This window comes from Mesoplodon densirostris, chromosome 8, assembly GCF_025265405.1.
Source record: "Mesoplodon densirostris isolate mMesDen1 chromosome 8, mMesDen1 primary haplotype, whole genome shotgun sequence".
NCBI lineage: Eukaryota > Metazoa > Chordata > Mammalia > Artiodactyla > Ziphiidae > Mesoplodon > Mesoplodon densirostris.
The window spans coordinates 10,173,252-10,189,769 of record NC_082668.1 but is presented as its reverse complement, the minus strand read 5'-3'; the positions used below and the strand labels follow the sequence as shown (position 1 = coordinate 10,189,769).

Sequence of the window (16,518 nt, the reverse complement as noted above, 5' to 3'; positions counted from 1 at the left end):
GCCAAATGGTTCAAAAAATTATAGTCCCATGAAATGAAGAAGGAGAAGGCCATTAGAGTGGGGGCACAGTTGGTGACCCAAGGCCAGCCTGACGTTACTAAGTAGAGACCTGGGTACAAATGTCAAAGAAATCGGCTCATGGAAATTAAATTTAAACCACTTGGAAATGATTTATCCGTGTATGCCATTTCCTTGCAAGAATAAAGAGCTCTGAAGAAAACCACAAAATGAGTTGGAGACACTGCTGGGCCATTTCTACGGGACAAGGATCCCTGTTGTTACATACAGCTGCCCTGTCTTGTGAGAACCCTCACAGTAGGACAGGGCAAATTCCAGCTCTGCTAAGTTGTGAGACCATCACCAGTTCAACAAGTCCTGGGTGGTGGTTTACTCTTGCTTATTAAATGCTTTTTTTTACAAATACAGCATAGTAACAACTTAAACAAGATGGCGGAGTGTTTGACACATTCGGAGCTGTGCTCCAGCCTTTCCCGTAACTCCTTCACCATCCTCGGTGCATTAACTGCAGACCACAGATATGAAGCTTATTAACCTCCCTTGTGGTATGGTCTGTACCTAAAATAAGAACAAAAGCAACAGCAGTAATAGCTAACCTGCTGAATGCTTAATGCATGCTGGAGGTAGGCTAAGTGATTTACATACATTCTGCTATTTAATTCTCACAATGACCCTCCAAGGGAGGTCCTATCTTTATCCCCATTTTCCAAATTACTGAGGTGTAGGCTCAGAGAGTTACATGTCCAAAGTTGTTAGCAAGTAAATGGTTGAAGCAAGATTCCGATCCACTCTGCTACAAATAAGCTGCTGAATGGCAGTGTTTACCTTTCCTTCATGGGGCTCTTCAAAGTATAATTCTGTACTTGTTTGATTATTAGATGAAGGTCTGGTCCAAAACAAGCTGTGAACCCCGGAATGAGAATCTTTTTGTGAGGTCCTTGTTGCTCACCATCTGCCTAACACAGAACAAGTGCACAGTGAGAGGTATTATTATCGAATGTCCAAATGAATAAGCGAAGGTCTCTAAATGGGTTTGGCGTTTGCCTCAGACTGTCAGATGGCAGTCAGCTCTCAGCCTGAATGAGTGGGTTCCATTAAATTGCTTTTAAAAGACAGATTATGACTGATAAAAGACCAATAAAGGGGTATCACGTCTAATGAATTTAGAAATTTGGAAGACTGAAAATTATTTGAGAGGGTGTGATGGAAGCAGCTTCCAAATGAAGGTCCCGGCACGACTGACATTGCCCTTGGGCGTGTGGAGGAACCAACAGGAAGATGGAGTTTAACTTTCGTGGTTTCCAGGCCGTCTCTTGTGAAGGGAGGTCTCTGTGTGCTGCACAACCAAGTCTTCCCCCAGAAAATGGAAGGCTTGCATGTGTTCCCATGGATGCTCAACCAGCCCCACTCATATTTTGTTCTTACTTCACTTCCTAACACTTAAACAAACTAAAAACATTACCATATTGCACCGTATCATTTAATAATCAGAGTGTGGGTGTATTGCTATGTCGCTTGTAGGATTGGGGACAGATTTTTTTTTTTTTGCGGTATGCGGGCCTCTCACTGCCGTGGCCTCTCCCGTTGCGGGGCACAGGCTCTGGATGCTCAGGCCCAGCGGCCATGGCTCATGGGCCCAGCCACTCTGCGGCATGTGGGATCTTCCCGGACCGGGGCATGAACCCGTGTCCCCCGCATCGGCAGGCGGACTCTCAACCACTGCGCCACCAGGGAAGCCCAGGGACAGATGTTTTAAGGGAAGAGAAGGAAGGAAAAGCATCTTAAATACTTCTTTTTGCCTAAACCCCTCCCTTGCACCTGGTTTCTGGGCTTCTCTTGGTCTTACCAAACGTTCCCATGTGAAGACAATGTAGGTTTTTTTAAAAAGACTCCGGGACTTTGGGTCAGCATCTGGATGCAAAATGGAATTGAATGTAGGGTGGCTGTAAGCTGCCTTTGAGTTTCTAAGGACCTAGGTGCTGTTTGCTAAGGCAATTTCATTTGGCCCCCGTAGGAGAACAATGTATATGTTCCTTGAAGCTGTAGGTTCTCTGCACATCACGTCTAGAAGTGTTTCTCAATTTCAATGTACCTCAATAGTTCTATGTGCTGCATTTCACCGGCAAATTCTGATGCAAGAGTTAAGATGCAAATTCTTGTTATTTCTTCCACCTTTCATGTTTACAAGACAGTATGGATGGTTCCCTGACAATTGGGAAGCCAGGAGTGCTCCCAGAAGGCACAGGGAATGACTCCAGCAGCCATCAATATGTACTCCTTGGAACATATAAAATGTAAAAGACAGTAGGATTGTTTGATAATCAGTATCAAACCCAAACATTTTACATAATTAAAAAAAAAAAGAGAGACAAGTGGATCCTTGACTTGGTAACATTTATTCAGTATTCTTTGAAATTAGCAAGAATCAGAAGAAGCACATATCAATCAAATACAGCCACAAAAATGTCCTGGATATAAATAAAGATGCACTATGAGAAATACTCACTACTGAAGGAACTGGTACGCTCTTACATCTACTACCCCTTAGCAAGGAACAACTATAGAAACCTGGACTTGTAAAGGAAAATACAGATTCAGTTTGATCATAATTTGCCTCACTAGGCCCTGTCATCATGTATGTTTTCAAGGCCTAGCCTGACAAATGTTACGAAAATGACAAAAAGAAACTCAAGCGAATGTTTCCAGTTTCTGCAACGTTCAACAAAACAGTGAAGAAATAAGTTACTTACCCATGCACAGAGTAAGGCAAAGGCTAATTTCATACGGGTTAGGAATAATAAATTTAACTAGTTTCTTTTTCACAGGACAAGCACTTCAGACTTCTTTTTAAGTAATGGGTATACTGTATTATGGTTTGTACTCTACATGTGTTTCCTAACTCTACTCAAAAAGCCAACACTCACACGTCAAATACAAACTTGTCCTCGCTTAGACTTATTCTGTAACAACCGCAGAAAACAATCTGGGTTTCGTAATAATATCTACCATGGGAAGTGCACACACTAGTCGAAGCATATAGTTTAGAGAGCTGAAAGCACATTAAAACGTAGTCTATGGATGTCACAAATTCCGTTTTTAAAATATTTTTTTCAAACCAAAAGCTGCAGAAAATTAGTTCTTAAATATTCTACCGAAAACTCTTGAGCAGCTAACATTTTAAATTTCTTAAGCTTTTCATTTACTTAAAAATATTTAAATGAATGTAGTAGCCCATCTTTTTGAAAAATAATCCCCCAAAAGATTACAAATCTTTTGTTTTAATCAGTGTGACCAAGGGCTTGTCATCAGGGCTGTAATCCTCATAGGCGATGGGGGTCACATCATACATCGCAGGCCGGGATTTCTTTCCAAACCTGAAATCACAGGGAGGGAGGACTCTGGTTAGAGAACTGTTGGCTCTCAAGTCCTGTTAAAGGTGATCGGTGACAATAACTTATCTTCAAGAATCAAATGGAACTATAAAAATACTCTCAAATATCTTCTCTAGCAAGTACAGAAATTTAAGACTTCTTGATATTAACATTGAATGAGTATGAATATTAGCCTTTGGTGTGGGAGGGCAAAAATTGGATTTCACAGAACATAGAGTCCAAATTAATAGCGAAGCTTGTAGGTTAAGTCTTGGAAGAGCAGTCAGGCGTGATGGCTCTACAATAGGTTTCCAGAAAACAAGTATCGATTTGTCTTCTTCTCAGACCCAGAGCGATTTGGAGAGGCAAGTTTAGTTTACATCCACTCTAGTGCCTGGAATGCAGAGTGGCAGGGTGGGCTTCTCTGGATTGTGCACAGCCTCTCCCCTGGGACTTGCAGGAGGGCTGTGAGGGCTCAGAGGCCACCTGAGGTCCCAAGACAAGGAGGAAGGCAGAGAGAGGAAATGACTTCAAATAACAAGGTGTTAGTCCACAATCTGTGCGGGCACCCTCCATCCGATGGCACCCACCTATCACTCCCCAACGCCTATGTACACACAGGCCATTCTTTCTTCTCTGAGCACAAAGCCATTGTCCCAACAGACTTGTGTATATCAAAAACCCCTTGACAGCAGGACTGAAGCGCAGAAGCCAGGAGTGTCAAAATCCAATTTCAGGACTTCCCGCCAAACCAGTGTTAAAATGGCGATTATTAAAGTAGAGCCAATTCAACTTCTGGGTGGTCTCTTCCCTTTCAAGACCTCACCTTCCCTAAAGGCCCCTGGAGTGCAATATGATTTAAACAATCTTCCTCACTAGCGCGCCACCCCTCCTCCCTTTTATAAACAACATTTTTTTAACTGTTTCAAGTCCAATGGAACCTATTTAAAAAAGAAATTTTAAAAGAATCTCAAATTTTAAAAGGATTGCCAGGATGGGCCCCCAAGGACTTCTCCGGGCTTATTGCCCATGGCTTTAATCCCATCTCCCCACCTTTCCTATCTCTTCTTTTTATATCTTGGAAAGTCTGTCTTCTCACATACAGAGATGAGAAGTAGAATCAAGTGGGAAGTGAGAAAACGTTGCCTTCTTCATATGATCTCTTATTTTTAAACATTGATCAATCTTGTATTCCAATTCACTCAAGATTTACTGGCCTTCTGGAGTTGCACAGGCACAAATCATGCCAGATAGGCACCAGGCAAAGTGCAAAGATAAAGAGTTAAAGCATTCTGCCACCAAGAAACCACAGCTCTTGCGGCACTATTAAAAAGTCTTCAGTAAAATTATGTCTAACATGTTAGCCTCACTGAGGGTCCGGAGTTGTGTGGGCATAAATATGGATTGGACTCCAGCCTGAGGTTTGTTTATCTAAACTGACTGAGGTCTGCACAATCTGAGAAGAGGAAAAGGGCAACAATATAAAAGCCAATTGGCTCTTAACACTTTCTCCCAAGTCTGAAGATTTCGGAGGCTACTTAAAGGAGCAAGCATTTTGACAACCTATTTCTCATAAAATAGCTAGAGACACCGGCAGCAATACACCACCAATAATATTAATTTAATTAATTTTAAAAATCAGGAAATTCCAGTGTAAAGCTCTCTGTATCCAAACATGGTAGCCATGGGACGGTTTCCTGCAGGAACTCCAATGGGAGTGTCGTCGAATCCTATGCAGCCTGTGAATCAATTGGTTGGCCAGCAGGAAAAATCCAAGCAACGTAATAAGTTGAATACAGGTTTACAATACCCATTTTATTTTTTACATGATTCCAGTTTGAAGAATAATCTGTTTCCTCCAAATCTAGAAAGTTAAATGCCTCCATGTTATGCAATCCATCCACAAGCTCTAGTTCAAAGGGCCGTGATCTTACATTGCTGTCGTGCAGCTGGATATTGACAAGGCAGGTTTGAGGATGAGCGTTCCAGATCCACTGAGCATAACAAAGCAAGAGCTGAAGGCATTCAAGAGCTGCCAGGTGTCCACTGTACACACACATAGTCAACTGAAGGACAACAAGCATTGCTTTGTGTCTGCATGGGAAACTCAGCCTGGATCGCAAAGTGTAACACTGGTACAAGGGTACCTGGTGAAAGTACGACTAACACTCCAGCACAATTAGAGCTGGATTCCCTGCACTATGACCTAACCAGCTCCTGAGAAGCCTCCAAATTCCTTAGGTGAGACACAGAAATCCCCACCCAAAGTGCAGCATCTACTATATGGAAGCTAAGATGTAAAATGACGTTAAGACTCTCCTTCAATCTCCCACACCTATCAGAGTAGTGATCTCAGAGTTAGTGCAAAACAAATGTGCATTCATACTTAAATTTCCAACGCTAACAGCTTTTTATATTTCCTTAGTGTCTCAGAATTGGGTGGATGTTAAGGAATAAGCTAATACCTATAGAATTCCATTTTAAACTCTCAGGCATAAACCAATGTCAGAGCTTGCCTATGTTATGGCAGGAGTTTTTATGCAACTGTTCTTTTTTTAAACAATGCACTGTTTTTCCTTAGCCTAAAGGGACATCTTAATTGCTTAAAAAAAAAAATTGGAAGCTAGAGAAAATTAAAGTGTAGACCTTGGATTAGCAAACTATAGTCTGCAAGCTAGTAATAGCCTGTTGCTTGTTTTTTAAATACAATTTTATTGGAACACAGTTTGTGCCCATTCATAATGCCTCTGGTGCTTTCGCACGACAAAGGCAGAGCTGGTCACAAAGACCCAGAGGCCATATGGCCCACAAAGTCTAAAATGTTTCACAGGCCGTGGATGAAGACTATAAGGGTCACCCACAGTCTCTCTGCAAAGGATTTAGCATTGTGTCTGGCTGTGTTAACCATCGTAGAAGCACTAACAGCAGTTGTGCAGCTGTGGTATCGATGTCACTGACAGCTCAAACATCATAGTTGGTGACCAGTCTTGTGCGCCTTATTTTACTAAAGAAACAAAAGAAACTGAAACCAGTTATGAGGGAGGTCAAAGTATGTACATTCTTCTAGTTCATATTCCCCTGGAAGTCAACAGCTAAACAATACCTCGAAGAACGGCAGGTGGATGTGAGCTTTTAAAAGGCCCACATCGGGAGATGCTGTTTGAGAAAAAGCGACTTTGTCCTTTCCCAGCTCTCTGTTTGTTTGTTTGTTTTCTGTGATGGGGCACTTATAGCTGGTAGAGCAGTAAGCAATCAGCAAGCGAAGTGTGACCTCAGATGTAGAACTCAGAGAGCTGTGGCTTCACTCCTGCCAGTCTGTCACAAAGTCTTTCCAGCCTGAGTGTAAGCAAAGCGGCTGTGGAACAGATTACTCATAGGAAAGCAGGGGGCTCCTTCTCAACCCAGCACCAGCCGACTGCTGACGTCAGAATCACCAGACACTCCCTGGGTCACTAGGGAATGTCACAGATGACCCAGTCAGGATTCATCCTGTGCAGCTGCTCAGCTTCAGTCATTCTGATCCTATGTCACCTCCAGGCTAGTGGCAGGGAGACAGGCCATGAAATGCATCCTACCTATAGGCTGATGCTCAAAGCTAGGAAGAGGGGAATTGCAAAAGGACTCAGTTTTTGTCAATGCCTTTCCAGGGTCTCCAGGAAAAGGGGCAAAAGGGCCAACCAGCCAGACATCCAGCCAGGGCCTCTGGAGAACCATGTTGTGGAAGCCACAGGTCATAGCTGAATAAACGTTTAGACAGGAATGTTCTCAGATGTTTGGGAAGGCACTGTATTAACATCAATGGTTTTATCTGCAGTCACTGGTGCACGCAGGAGCTTGTTGGTTAGGAATTCTGCATAAATATTTTTGATAAAAATCAGTACCGAATAAGAACCAGGTTTGTAAATGCTTTCAAATTTATTCTTTCCTTCCCGAAGTATTCAGTTAAGTATATTTTCAGTGGGCTATATAAGCAGGAAGCCCAGAAGAACCTATCTTAACTTATTCCAGGGCTGAGATAAAATACTCTTCTTCCTCTTGAATGCAAAAGGACCTTAGTCAGAGATTCCTCCAGGGTAGGGGAGTGTGGAGGGAATCTGATTTCTTGGGTCTCCCAATACATCCCCGTATAGAGCTATGGATTCTGCTCTTTTCTGGTGAACTAAGCCCCTTCAGGAAGACTTTTGAGAAACAAATGAATTTGTCTACTCTCCTTTTCTCTTTACATCCTCTATCTCTCATCCAATGATTTCAAGACACTCCAAATACTCCTGCAGGCTGGTACCACTTACAAAGCTGGTGCCCTGGGATGAATCTACTTCTCAGGCAGGTCAAGACATCCTGTGCCAACCCCCCACTGAGATCATCCATTCATTTCAGACCTCAAGTTTTAGTGAGGTCTACCATGTGCCAGGACCCACTGGAGATACAGTAATAAAACTCACTGCTCTTTACTCAAGAGGAAAGAGTCAAATAAACAATTAAGAAGAGATTGCAGAGATTCACCTCAATGTTTCCTGGAAGCTGTGTTGCTGAGTTGTTGACTCTTAAACAAAGGCTCCCACTACGAGGCTGATCTTTAGGGCTTGACCTGGAAGAGGGTTAACTCTCTCATCTCCCCCAAAGTTACAGAAGTAAGGCTAGTGCAGCTCCCACAAAGAAGCTGCCCTGGGCTTTGGGGCAGATGCTCTTTATCTCCCAACTTCTCTCATCCACTGGCTCCTCTCCTTGGAAGCCAGGTTCTGGTTTTTGTTTCCCCTGGACTCACTCTAAGACCTGAGTCTTAGGTTTGCGGGTTTCCTCTGGAAGAAAACTAACTTTCTGAACCTCTGAGCTTCTATGCCATTCAGACAGAATTTGGACCTGCTTGTGTCTTGAACAATATCAATCATGACGTCCCAACAAAGATTATGCAGGTAATAGTTCCCTGGAGGCTCAATCTTAAGACACCAGGCTCAGCCCACTTTTTGCTACAGCACACTCACTTTCTGAACTGTGTGCTTTAGACTGTTCTACCAATTGAAGGAAAAGATGATGCTTTTAATACACAATATCACTATTATTTTTTTAGTAAATACTCCTTGCAAAACTCAACAAAATTAGATTAACTGATTTTTTCCATGTTGTAATAGATTTGGAGAAGTAAATGTGGTTTATCTGTTTATAAAATCTTTTAATATTTGTAATTTAATTTGATTGTCATAACTCTTTAAGGAGGTAGTTCTCCCTTCCCACAGTTGAGGGAACTGTATTTGTGGAAGGTTAAATCACCGGTTTAAAATACAGTCAGGGATTTCCCTGGTGGCGCAGTGGTTAAGAATCCACCTGCCAGTGCAGGGGACATGGGTTCGAGCCCTGGTCCGGGAAGATCCCACATGCCGCAGAGCAACTAAGCCCATGTGCCACAACTACTAAGCCTGCTCTCTAGAGCCCACGAGTCACAACTACTGAGCCCATGTGCCACAACTACTGAAGCCCTTGCGCCTGGAGCCTGCGGTCCGCAACAAGAGAAGCCAACACAATGAGAAGTCTGTGCACCGCAACAAAGAGTAGGCCCTGCTTGCCGCACTAGAGAAAGCCCACACACAGCAATGAAGACCCAAAGCAGCCAAAGATAAATAACTCAATAATTTAATTAATTAAAATAAAATACAGTCAGGTAATGGAGCAGTTGGGCTTAACGATGTCGCTCCAACACCCAGACTCACGCTCTTTCTATGATACCACACTAATTCCTGTCTCTACAGGAGCCTTTCTTCCAGGAGAGGACACTATTTTATACAATACGAACTCTAACAGCCGAATGATCATCATTTGACTTTTTAAAATAAGTCCTTAAATCAAATGGGTAATTTATACTCACTTTGACTGTTAGAAGAACAACACAGCTAAACACATCCCCCCCAAAAAATCATCAAAAAATGTTTCACAACTCCTAGATATTGTTGTCTAGGTAGTAATGTAGTGATAAAGAAGTGAACATGTATAAGAGACCATATCAAAAAGCAAGTTATGATGACATGGAGAAATAGAGGGAGTTTGGATTCTTGAAGGTATTGTGAAGTCATGAAATGAAGCAACTCTAGCAGTATTATATGTTTGACTTCTCATGGGAGATGCAGTCATTTCAGCCTAATAAGACATGAAACAAAAAATAAATTGAGATCATAAACTATAAAAAAAATGTTTCACACACAGTGATGAAGAGTCAGATATTTATAACAGAGATAAACACAAAATGAATGAATGTATTCAATGAAAACAGAAAGCCAGCAGCAAATTAAAGGGGTTTGCTTATGAAACAGCCTAATTATCCGGTCCCCCAACACTACCTTGAACTTATGTTTTATTCTTTGAAACCCTCCTTGGGGATGTCAAGTCCTGTTCATAATATAACCCTGATACTGAGAATGCGCGTGTGAAAGCAGCACCTCCCTCCCGCCTCCTCCCGCCGCCCACCTGGCATGCCGGATGGAGGCCACGGCATTGCTGAACTCGCTGTCGATGCTGCGGCAGTTGTAGAACTCCTCGTAGGCCGGCCTGGAAGAGCCCTGGTACTCGATGCGGCTGATGCGGCAAATCCCCACAATCAGGATGATGAGCATCAGGATGAAGGCGACACAGAGGGCGCCGATGATGATGTAGAGGGAGTGCCGGGGCATGTTGGTGAGACTCTCCGCCATGTGCCCGGACTTCCACTGGATGTCTGAAGGCAGACAGAAGCAAACGGCTGCGGATGAGTTGTGCCCTTTTGAATGGGGAGGACTTTCCTGTCCTCACATCAGGAACCTAAAATATAAGGGCTGTCCAAGCTGGGGAGAATTGTTTTCTATGGATAATCCAGACCAAAGGCCTTACTATATACGGACCTCTTACAAATCATTAAGAAAAAACAGGAACATGCCATAGAAAAATGCCCAAAGAATATAAAAATGAATTCACCAAGGAAATACAAGTAGAAAATTGTTTAGCTTCATAATTATTTTTTTAAAACGCAATTCCTATATCAGTTCCCAAATATTATTTTAAAATTTTGATAACCACAGTTGACAGGGGTACAGAAATGGGGACTGTGTGAATGGACACACAACCCCTGTGCAGACTGCATGGAGTTTCCTTTGACCCAGAAATTTCAATGTTCAGAACTTATGCTGAGGAAATGGTCCTATAAATGCATAAAGCCCTGGGGGCAAGGATGTTCATCTCAGCAGCACAATTTTTAAATGTTAGATTATCAACTATCACACATTTAGAAAAAAGTTCAGAAGATAGCACAGACACCCATGTACTCACCACTCAAAGTTAATAAATGTTCCTATTTGACCTTCTCTGTTTTATATGTTTAAAGGTCTTTTTTAAAAGAAATAACACATTATAGATATAGCTGGAGTCTCTCAACCCCATATTCTCTCTCTACCCCACCAACAGACAACACAATTCGTAAAAATGGAAAAATGGGAAACAACCTAAATATTCAACTCTTAGTGAGACGGAGAGATATTCACCAAATAGCAAAAGAATTTAAAAAAAAAAAAAAGGGTTACTGAACAGAACCTAGTTGTAGAGTACAATCACATACGAGTTTCCAACGTCTACCTTACTGAAAAGCTCAGGATGGAGTGATACCAATGATGAACATTTGTTGTATTCTTACTACACTAAGCTTTTTGAAAACACCTCATTTAATCATCACAACCCCCGGAAGATATATTATTCCTTCTCCCCACTTTACAGACAATGTCTAGGAAGCTGATGTCACTTCCCGGGTGAGCATGTTGGCAAGTTTGGGTCCAAGTTCTTAGCCTCTGCCTCACACAGCAGTGTGCTAACAACAGTGATCTCTGAAAAGCAGGCCTGCATGGGATTTTTATTTCCTTCTTTACACACCTCAGTCTTTTCCAACTTAAAAAAGAGAGAGAAGAATGCAGTCTGTTTGTAATAATTAAAAAGTAAGCAATAAGTCATTTGAAGAAAACACCCATGGGATTATCTTCCAGCATAACTAGCAGAAGGGGTGTGAGCCTTGGGATCACACCAACCTTGCTTTCAATCCCAGATGCAAGGTTTACTTGACCTCCCTGAGCCTCAATTTCTTCCGTTATAAGATGATAATTGCAACATATACCCTATAAGCTTGCTGGGAGCGTTAAGTTCGAAAACATGTAAAGAAAAGTAAGAAAGTCCACTGCTGGGCCCATGGTGGGTGGTCCCTAAGGAGGAGCAGCTGCAGTGGTGGAAGAGGGAAGGATACAGAGGAGGAGGATCCTATCCTCTGAGGCACGCACTCTGAGCTGAGGATTATCAGGCATTGCCCTGTGCCCATTCAAAAAACACCAACCTGGATGGGCAGGAAAAAAGTGGATGGATGGACATAATTGCTGTATCTGGCACAGGTCAAGAGTGTCTAATTATGTCCTGTTTACAGACCTGCATACGAATGGAATGGTTCAGATAATGTGACCAGGATTTGAAAGGAAGCTGTGAAGATTAAAAAGGGCTAGATAAGATCAAAGAGAAACTGAACTTGGGAAAGAGGATGCATTCTCTACTTCACTCACACTGCCACCTCCACCACCATCACCTCCAGGCCATGATTTCCACCTTAGGACTCTGGGTGCTTGGAAATGGGATTCAGGGGTGGGTGGGAATGGGCCTGTCTTCCTGTGAAATCCTCAAGCCCCTTTCCACTTTAGGTGAGAGTATTTGTCACCTCTGGGTCCTCATACTCTCATCTTAGCGACATCTTCGGTGACACTGGAGTCTCAGAATCAGCTATTCTTTCCCTTGACAAGTTACGATCTGCACAAGAGCACAGGTAAACACCCAAACAAGGATCCGAATGTGCAGACCTTTTTCCTAGAAGCCTAATGGAAAACTGACCCATGCCCTGAGCCTGGCTGGTTCCTGAGAGTTTGAGAAGAACGGGATGAATGAAGTGACTTCTGAGTGTGTGTCCAGATCTTCTGGCTCCTGAGTTTTACACCAAGGGCCTCGAAGTCTGGTTTTGCCACTCGAGCCTGCCTTCCTGATCACAAAGCCCGTGCAGCCAACGCACACACAGGCAGATGGAACGACATAAATCACTGCAAATAAATGGTCACAATGGAAGAGAGGGGTTGTTTTGTGAAACCAAGACTCAGTCCCGGCTTGGCAGCCTTTTCATCTGGCAGTAACCTGGTGCACATGGAGAGAGACAAGTCATCTTTCTGGCTGAAAGAGAAGCATGACTCACTTGATTTCCAAGTATTTCAACATTCTCTGAAAAATTCAGTTGTAGGCTGGAGTCCAGCACTCACAGGGTGTGCTATAACACTCACTGAGCATCGTCACGAGGGCAGCCAATACTGTTTCTACTCCAGCTCGGTGGAGCACTCAGATCTGATCACTGTGGCAGCCACACAAGTTCTTGATGAGTTCCTATGGTCAATGCACACCTTCGTGTAAATAGCTTACACATCACACTGATTGTGTATACACAGCCAGTGCACAACCGCACACGGCCACTGAAGCAGAAAAACAACTGTACTAGGTTACGTGCTCGGCACACTGCCCCAGGCCTAATAAGCTGCCTAAATCGCTTGCATTTCTGACCATCTGCTCTATTTCCCCAAACTCTGAATTCCAAGCTGTTTGGACTTTTGGGAAAACTTTCTCAAAATTTCTCCTGAACTTCTGTTTCTCCTCCCTGCCCGTCCTTTGCTTTTTCCATCCTATTGTCATCTAAAACTTGTCTGATAAGTGAATGTGGCTGCTTTTGCACGCTAGGTGGATTCGTAGGCAAGCTGGATCTGAATAAATCCAACATTTGGTCTGCGAGGCAGCAAATGTATCTGCAGCAGGTGTCTGCAGCTGCCGCCTCCCGGTCCATAAGTCATCGCTCTGCCACATACGGGGGGTCCCCGTGCATGAATCATTTACTATAGTGGCTGTGGCAGGGCTCGGGGAAAAATCATGCACCAGAGCACGCTGGAAGGGATGACCTCACCAGCCCCGGCAGGTGCATGACCAGGAACGCATGCACACCAACTGTTCAGGGAAAATGTCGCACTTCTGGGTCTCAGGGAGCATTTGCATTTCGGTTTAAACTCAATCTGTTTGAGGTTTTGTATCTTCTAAAGTGCTTTCACCTTTAACATTTCAATCGGTATGAAAATAGGAGCTACGTAGGGGCTGGACTCGGAGCCTCTGCTCAAGGTAAAGCAGGCAGTCAGCGGCCAAGCTGAGGATAAAACGAGACCCACCGACCACCTCCGCTCCACCTAAAAGAGACCTCATTCGATAGACAAATTTAATTCTAAAATACATTTCCCATATCTGTTTTTTCATTTACCCAGGTGAATCTAGCTAGACTAATTTGTCCACCTACTTTTAAAGTCTTTTTCAGACTTAAAAAGAGTCTGAAAGTAAAGGAATGAAAGTCTGTTTGGAGTAGATGTCACTTAGATAGCTAGATAATTTTTGAACCATCTGTGGCCTAGAATAACTGAGGTGGGATTTCAAATTTCTTTATGTTTTCTGTAGCTAAAAGTCAGGTGGACAATCAAAACAGTCAATGAGACTGAAAAAAGTTAACATTCTCATTAATCTTCAGAAGATGCAGAAGCGGGGGGAACGGAAGGCACAGCTCGCCTCCCTCCTAGCGATCCCATCACTGAACCGGTATCAATAAGCACCTACTATACGCCGAGCATTGTGCTGAGTGCCTGGGGTAAGAAGCAAGGGAAGACTGAGAGGAAAGTGGGCTAACCCGCTTGGCTAAGTCCAAGTGTGCTAAGCCATGAGGGACCAGAGTGGCACTGCTTCGAGAGGGGACAAGGGAATCGTCATCTAACTGGGGAATCAGGAGAGCTTTTGCGATGGGGGTCCACAGCAAGCGTGGCTCTAAGGGTGAGTGCATAGTCACCAGGGATGGAGAACAGCAAAGGGAAGGCTGTCCCAGGCAAAGACCTGGGAGGAGGTGGAAAGCAGAGTGAGGAGCTGGAAGGAGGACAGGGTGGCCGCTCAAGGCAGCAAGGCAGAGACTGTCTGAGTGAAGACGGGGCACCTCCCCACAGTGTAAGGGCAGCCCTCCCAGTCCCATAGGCAAGAGTGGGGCCTTTGCTCTTTAGTCATTAATGTTTTTGTTTGTTTGTTTGTTTGTTTTTGCGGTACACGGGCCTCTCACTGTTGTGGCCTCTCCCGTTGCGGAGCACAGGCTCCGGACGCGCAGGCTCAGCGGCCATGGCTCACGGGCCCAGCCACTCCACGGCATGTGGGATCTACCCGGACCGGGGCACGAACCCGTGTCCCCTGCATCGGCAGGCGGACTCTCAACCACTGCGCCACCAGGGAAGCCCCACTGATGTACTTTAATAGCAACTTGGTGTGGGCAAGGATGGAAACAGTGGTTGCAGGGTGGGTCTGAGGGTTCAGATTTGCACTTTGAAAAGATGCCTCTGCCATTTATGACCACATAGATGAACTGGAGGACATTCTGCTGAGTGAAATAGACCAGACACAGAAAGATACATATTGCATGATGTCACTTATATGTGCAACATATAGGAAAAAAAAAAACCCAGAGAGTAGAATGGTGGCTACCAGAGGCTGAGGAGGGGGGCAGGTGATGGAAGGGAGGGAGGGAGGGAGGGAAGGTGGCTGGGGGAGATGGGGTGGAAGCATGGGCAGTCACTGTTGAATGGGTGTAGAGTTTGTCTTGCAAGATGAAAAGAATTCTGAGGAAAGATGGTGGTGATGGTTGCAATATAAATATGAATGTACTTACAATATTGTATACAATATAAATGTACTTAACACTTAAAAATGGTTAAGATAGTTATGTGTATTTTACCACAATGAAAAAAATTTTCAAATAATGAAAAGGTTAAATACTTTTGGAAAACTAAAAAGAAAGAAAGGAAGCAAAAAGAAAAGAAAGGTTGCTTCTGGCTGTATATGAAGAAAGGGTTTGAGGGGCTAGGGTGGAAGCCAGGTCAGAGGCTACTGCGGCATCTGGCGGAGCTGGTGGTGGCTTGGCCTGAGTGAGCGGGGTGGAGACAGAGAGGTGAAGGAATGTGGGTGTGAGTTAGGGGTGGAATTCACCAGACTGTGCAGCTTGTAGAGGCCAGTGAGGAGAGACAAAGGTAGTGTCAAATTTCTTGGCCTTTGGCTTGTATCCCTGGATGGATGAAGTGCTGGAGGCACGCAGGGGACATGGCAAGACAACCAGGTTAGAGTGGAAGCTCATGAGTTTTGTTTTGTACATGTTGAATTGGAAGTGCCTTCAAGACACCCAAGGGGCGACATCAAATAGACAGTTGTATTATTTTGTTCAGCATTTTGGTTAATAACAGCAAACGGCTATTGAGAGTTCAATGTGTGCTGAACGCTATTCTAAGTGTGTTAGGTCCTTTATTCCTCATACGATGCTCTGAAGTGGACATTGCTACTATCTCCCTTTTATACAGGAAGCAGCTGGGACTCCAAAGAAGCCAGGGAAGGAGCAAAGTTGGTTGACTTGGGTTTCTTCTTCCCAAAATGCATGGAATTTAATAATGGTTGAAGAAACCCATCAAAACAGTTATGTTATATGAGCGGTCTTTATCGTACAAATAGATTCGGTTCTTTGGTTCTCATTCTGGTATAAACTAGGATTTTTAAAAAATAAAACTCATTTGGAATTAACATACGCACACTACTATATATACAATAGATAACCAACAAGGACCTACTGTATAGCACAGGGAACTATACTCAATATTTTGTAATAACCTAAAGGGAAAAGAATCTTGCCCAGGTTTCCACATGTAATAAGTGGCAGAACCTGAATTTGAACCACACACTTTGGCTCTAAACACTTAATAAGTAATGTTTTCCATACTGCACAATGTGGAAATCAATGTATTGGGGCCAGACTGCATTAGAAAATAAATTTAGAAAACCATATAAAAGCGTGTCACACTTGTAAAGTAAGTACTACTTCATGTTTTGTGTGAGTGGGAGAGACACTGTATGTTATGTGCCGCATCAAAATGCAAAATCTATTTGTTACTGTGGGTTGCAGTCAAAAGGCCTAAGAAACACTTATCTCTGCTATATGCATCCATCAGGACCCTTCAGGAAGGGAGGATGAAGATTCCCCTCGTGGAATACC

The 16,518-nt window shown here is 43.5% G+C and overlaps 1 protein-coding gene across 1 annotated transcript in view; it reads right to left on the bottom strand.

The window, feature by feature from the left end:
- Positions 1-3,280: 3,280 nt before the first annotated feature.
- DNER (delta/notch like EGF repeat containing) overlaps positions 3,281-16,518 on the bottom strand; it is a 332,455-nt gene continuing 319,217 nt past the window's right edge. The window contains exons 12-13 of the mRNA XM_060106971.1: positions 9,846-10,092; positions 3,281-3,392 (exon numbers count right to left, since the gene is read on the bottom strand). Coding sequence (XP_059962954.1) covers positions 3,281-3,392; positions 9,846-10,092 — 359 coding nt within the window. The remainder of the gene's footprint in view (positions 3,393-9,845; positions 10,093-16,518) is intronic.